The following is a 6,000-nucleotide window of genomic DNA, read 5'->3' as shown; positions in this document are numbered from 1 at the left end:
TTATTCTGGCGCTATCACTACCTGTTCCTCCAAAGGGTCGTCTCTCGGGTTGCCGCGGGGGGATCTGGTACGCTCACGAGTGGGAGCCCCAGTGGCCACTGATGCGTGAGCATCTTGTCTATCTTTTCCTAGTGAATTTGCATCTAAATTGTTGAATTTAATTAAGAATTAATTATATTTTAGCCACTATGGATGCTATTTTGAGTTTTGTACAATACTGTTTATTTTAGGTAGCATTTGGCGGAATTTGATGAAGTTTCTACAGAGAAAGAGAAGAAGCCAAGGAGATGACCAGCGAATACCGATGCAGACGCATGGCTCACGCGACCGCGCGGAATAGAGGAAATTGCAATGACGCGATCGCGTGCCTAACGCGAACGCGTGGACTGGAATCTACACAAATGACGCGAACGCGTGGACGACACGGACGCGTCACATGCGCCATGTGCAGAAAAAGTAGAAAAACGATGGGGGCGATTTCTGGGCTGTTTTGACCCAGTTTCTAGCCCAGAAATCACATATTAGAAGCTGCAGAATGGACAAATCAAGTGGTCCCACCCATCAGCTGAAGACTTGTTAATTAATTCGAATTTAAATTCAAATCTTAAATTAGAAAGAGATATTATTTTAAGTTTAATTTTAAATATTAGATTTTAAATTTATTAGGATTAGTTATAAAAAGGAATCTGATGCCATCAGATGGGAACTCTGTACATTTGGACCTGAATCCTTATTTTCTCTTTTCCATGAGCAACTAAACCTCCACTGTTAAGGTTAGGAGCTCTGTCTATTTCTATGGATTGATTTTATTGCTTTTACTATTTTAATTTATGTATGGATTTATATTTAAGAATTGTTTTCGCTCTTTATTTTATGAATTTGGGTGGAACGGAAGTATGACCCTCTTTCTATTTGAGTTCTTGTAAAACTTGGAAAACCTCTTTACCTGAACAACAGCTTGAAAACTATTTCTCCTAAATTTTAATTATCTGAATTTAATAGGATACGTGACATATAATCCTTTTACCTCTTGGATAATTAGAGTTTTTGTGGCATATAAACTAGAAATTGATTATCACCCTCTAATTGGAATTAATTGACCAAGGAATTGGCAGTTAATGAATTTTAGGGAGACTAGGAAGGTCTAAGGAATTAGGGTCTAGTCACATACAGTTTGTCATAAATTAAATCCTGCATAATTAAATTAGTTAGTAAGAAAAGTTAATCCGGAAAAATAGATAACTCTGAAACCTTAACTATCTTCTCCATATATTATTCTCATCTTAATTACTTGCCTTTCTTCAATATTTTTGATATTGTTTAATGTCTTTTATATTGCATCTCAACACTATTTTCTGTCTGTCTAACTAATCCTATCAAACGCTATTGTTGCTTAATCCATCAATTCTCGTGGGATCGACCCTTACTCACGTAAGGTATTACTTGGTACGACCCGGTGCACTTGCCGGCTAGTAAGTGTGGTTGTAAAATACCGCATCAAGTTTTTGGCGCCGTTGTCGGGGATTGGCTGTGATTAACAACTATTCGTTGTTTGATTGCTTAGATTAGATAATTTTTTTATTTATTTTATTATTAATTTTTATTTTGCGTTTTTTTTAAGTTAATTTTTTTTTCTTTTCTTTTACGTTAAATTTTTTTTTCTTTTCCTTTACGTTTATATCCCCCCTCCCCTGTTTCGTTTTTCATTCTTTTTTTTTATTTTTATTAATTAAAAAAAGAAAAATAAAATAAAATAAAATAAAATTAAATTAAATTAAAATTAAAATTAAAATTATATATTTTGATTTATTTTCTCAATTTCTGAATTTATGTTTGGTGTCACTCAGTTAATTTTATTTTAAATTTTTCTTTTTATTTTTCCTTTTAAATTTTGGAATTTTTGTTATTTATTTATTTAGTATTTTTTATTTTATTATTTTACACAGGTTACCTCACAGGAACTTCTCTACACTCGGACGTAGAGAGTCCCATCTTTTCTTGTCTTCTGGTTGTTTATGCGTAGGAACAGAGACAAAGGACATCTCTTAGACTTTGATCCTAAACCTGAAAGAACTTTCAGGCGACGTTTACAACAAGCAAGACTTTGCAAGGCTGCAGAATCCACTATGGCAAATAATAATGCTAATGCCAATGTGGTAAATCTGAATGGGGATGATCAACAGAGGAGAGTGCTTGGCTCTTATTCTGTCCCTACTGCGGATCTTTATGGAAAAAGTATTGTGGTACCTCCTATAAATGCAAACAACTTTGAGTTGAAGCCACAATTGGTCACCTTGGTGCAACAGAATTGCCAGTATCATGGACTTCCTCATGAAGATCCAAATCAGTTCATATCTGATTTTCTGCAGATATGTAATACTGTGAAGACAAATGGAGTGAATCCAGAGGTGTACAGACTCATGCTTTTTCCGTTTGCTCTGAGGGATAAAGCAAAGCAATGGCTAGATTCCCAACCAAAGGAGAGTCTGAATACTTGGGAAAAGGTCGTTACTGAATTTCTCACTAAATTTTTCCCACCAAAGAAGCTGAATAAGCTCAGGTTGGAGGTTCAGACTTTCAGACAGAAGGAGGGTGAAACTCTTTATGAAGCTTGGGAGAGATACAAGCTACTGACTAGGCAATGCCCTCCTAACATGTTCTCCAAGTGGACCCAACTGGATATCTTTTATGAAGGCTTAGGAGAGATGTCAAAGATGAGCTTAGATACCTCTGCAGGCGGTTCATTGCACAAGAAGAAGACACCAGAGGAGACTATTGAGCTGATTGAATTAGTTGCAAGCAACCAATATCTCTACTCATCTAACAGAAATCCTGTGAACTCTGAGACCTCTCAAAAGAGAGGTGTGTTGGAAGTAGAAGCTGTTAATGCTCTTCTTGCTCAGAACAAGCTGATGTCTCAGCAAATAAATCTACTTACTCAACAGATGGGTGGCATGCAAGTCTCAGCTATCAACACCCAAAATCCACCACAGGAAGTCTCCTATGACATGGCAGGTAACTTTATGCAAAATGATAATTATGATTATGCTCAACCCTCTTCTGAACAGGTGAATTACATGGGGAGTGGTCCTAGAAATCCCAACAATGATCCATATTCTAAGACATACAACCAGGGATGGAGAAATCACCCAAACTTTGGGTGGAGGGACCAACCTCAGAGACCTCAGAACTTCAACAATAGCTCTCAGGGCGGTTTCCAGCAGAACAATGATTTGGAAGCAATATTGACAGGTTTTAAACAGGAAACTAGAGCATCCATCAAGAACATGAAGATTCAAATGGGTCAATTAGCCACAAAGGTTAATGAAATTGATCAGAGGACCACTAATAGCCTTCCTGGTAACACAATTCCAAATCCAAGAGAGGAATGCAAGGCTATCACCGTAATAAGTGAACAAGTGGCAAGTACGGAAGCACAAGTTATACAGGAAACCAGAGCCTCTATTAGAAACTTAGAAGTGCTAGTGGGCCAACTGAGCAAGCAAATACTTGAGAAGTCTGCAAGTACATTTCAAGAGGATACAGTGGTGAACCCAGGAGAAGATTGCAAGGCTATTCAATTGAGAAGTGGTAAAGTAGCTGGCTCTGAAACCAAGGCCAATGAAGAGCTAGTTGAAAAGGAAGCTCCAGATGAGAAGAAGGAAGAAGTAGAGCATGCCCCTCCAAAGCGTGCAGACAACCCATTCCCAGACTCTCTTGACACTTATCCTACACTGCCAAAGGCTCCTGAGTACAAGCCTAAGATGCCGTATCCTCAGAAACTTCAAAAGGAGACCAAGGACAAGCAGTTTTCAAAGTTCTTGGAAATATTCAGAAAGTTACAAATCAATATTCCTTTTGCTGAGGTTTTGGAGCAAATACCTATCTATGTCAAGTTCATGAAGGAGCTGTTGTCAAAGAAAAAGCGTTTAAAGGGAGATGAGACAGTAGTCCTGACTAAGGAATGTAGTGCTGTCATTCAGAATAACTTGCCAAGGAAGATGGCAGATCCAGGGAGCTTTCAAATTCCATGCACCATTGGGAGCACAACCTTTGAGAAAGCCCTATGTGATCTAGGGGCAAGCATAAATCTAATGCCTTTATCTGTGATGAAGAAGCTGCAAATTCAAGAGGCACAACCCACAAAGATAGCATTACAGATGGCAGACAAATCTATGAAGCCTGCATATGGATTAGTGGAAAACATCTTGGTTAAAGTGGGAAAGTTCTTCCTCCCAGCAGACTTTGTGATTCTTGACACAGGGGAGGATGAGAATGCCTCTATAATTCTAGGAAGACCATTTCTAGCCATTGGAAGAGCTCTAATTGATGTAGAAGTGGGTGAATTAGTGCTTAGAGTGCATAATGAGCAACTGGTCTTTCATGTCTTCAAAGATGTACATTCAACAGGTGAAGAAGAGAGGTGCATGCAGGCTGAGCTTATTGATCCAAACCTTCAAGAACCCCCTGATGATGCACAGCAGAATTTGCAACTCAAACCTCCTGTGGCGACAACCGATAAAATTCCGCCTGACATCAAACCTAAGTTTGGTGTTGAAACTGCATCATTCACCAAGGAGGAGGTCCCCAAAAAGAAAAAAATACCCAGAGGATGGAGAAACAAAAAGATCCCCACTGAAGGTTTCTCCCCAGGAATGAAGGTGGTGTTGACCAGCAATCCAGCATGGGTTTATACAGTAATCAGAATCCTCTCTCTGGAGCATATTGAGCTACGTTATGGAGACACAGGAAAGAAGTTCAAAGTAAGGGGTGAAGAGCTGAGCCCCTATTATCCTCCTCCTTAGAGGAGATGATCGTCAAGCTAGTGATGATAAAGAAGCGCTTGTCGGGAGGCAACCCGATAATTTCGTATCCTTAGCTATTTTTCGTAGTAGTAGTTTTCTTAGTTATTTTATTTTATTTTTTTGAGTTCTTACTAATTTTCTGATCATGCAGCTATGTTCTTCCAGGAACCGAACACCTCAAGCTATATTTATGAAAAAAAAAAAAGCACCCGACGAGCCAGCGTCGCTGACGCGAACGCGTCATCTAGGGGTGCAAGAAAAAAAAATAAAAAGTTACAGAGAGTTGCGCGGGAGTGGCGCCAGAATGGAGCCTTTCGCACAAACGATCCCACGCGATCGCGTATCTCACGCGTTCGCGTCGTTTGTAATTTTCGTCATTCACGGGTGACCTGCAAATTCGACGTAAAAGAGCGTTTGGGCAGAGATTTGTGCCAGCTTGGGGCAAGAAGTGTGCTAAAAGCACAAATTTGGTCACGCGGACGCATGACTGATGCGTTCGCGTCAGTAGCATATATGGCCATCCACGCGAACGCGTGCCTGACGCTATCGCGTCATTATGAAGAATGCGCGTCGTACGCGATCGCGTGCTGCACGCGAACGCGTCGCTTGCGCCGCCCAGTTTTCTTTCTCTCTCTCTCTCCCAATCCTAGTTCTCTCTTATTTTCTTATCCTTTTATTTTTTTTTCATTTTAATATTTGTCTCCTCTATTTTCAGTTCTTATTTGCTTGAGGACAAGCAAACCTTTAAGTTTGGTGTTGACGCTGCGCTTATAGGTTTTCTAGTACAAAAGGGAGGCGAATCGTCTTCACGGAGGAACACAACCTGAAGAATAAAATGACCGCTAGGATAATTAAGGTGGTTGAGTTCCTTTCATTTTTATTCCTTCCCTCTTTTCTATATTATGTTCCAGTTTCTTGTTATTTTTCTTTATTTGTTGCATGATCCTTTATTAGTTAGAATCCTAGGACTAGTTTAGTTTTACTATTGCTTTAATTCTGAAAAAAAAATGTCTCATGTATTACTCACTGAGCCTAATTTCAAATCAAAAATACAGGAGTGATATATTGCATGAGAAAGTGGGTCTATATTGAAGAATAGTCTTATTTACTTAAATGTGGTGGTGTTTTCTGTGATTCTGAATGCATGACATGAATAGTGCATAATTTTTGATAGTGAAGTTTATGAATGTTAAAA

The 6,000-nt window shown here is 39.0% G+C and overlaps 1 protein-coding gene and 1 non-coding gene across 2 annotated transcripts; one reads left to right on the top strand and one right to left on the bottom strand.

Annotated features, from left to right (window-relative positions):
* Positions 1-2,552: 2,552 nt before the first annotated feature.
* Positions 2,553-2,661, bottom strand: LOC148581485 (small nucleolar RNA R71). The gene has a single exon (XR_015894706.1). It is a non-coding gene; the product is annotated as a small nucleolar RNA R71 (small nucleolar RNA).
* Positions 2,662-3,299: 638 nt separating this feature from the next.
* Positions 3,300-4,805, top strand: LOC148581484 (uncharacterized). Its single transcript, XM_088502241.1, has one exon. The coding sequence runs from the start codon at positions 3,300-3,302 to the stop codon at positions 4,803-4,805; it is 1,506 nt and encodes a 501-aa protein (XP_088358367.1).
* Positions 4,806-6,000: the final 1,195 nt, after the last annotated feature.

This window comes from Arachis ipaensis, chromosome B10 (genome assembly GCF_059453495.1).
Source record: "Arachis ipaensis isolate K30076 ecotype BB chromosome B10, ASM5945349v1, whole genome shotgun sequence".
In the NCBI taxonomy this organism is placed as follows: domain Eukaryota; kingdom Viridiplantae; phylum Streptophyta; class Magnoliopsida; order Fabales; family Fabaceae; genus Arachis; species Arachis ipaensis.
The sequence above is the reverse complement of the archived record's forward strand: the minus strand, read 5'-3'. Positions and strand labels throughout refer to the sequence as shown.

Bases quoted from the DNA above. Each gene is read 5' to 3' on its own strand.
- LOC148581484 (XM_088502241.1), top strand. From the start codon at position 3,300: ATGGGTCAATTAGCCACAAAGGTTAATGAAATTGATCAGAGGACCACT.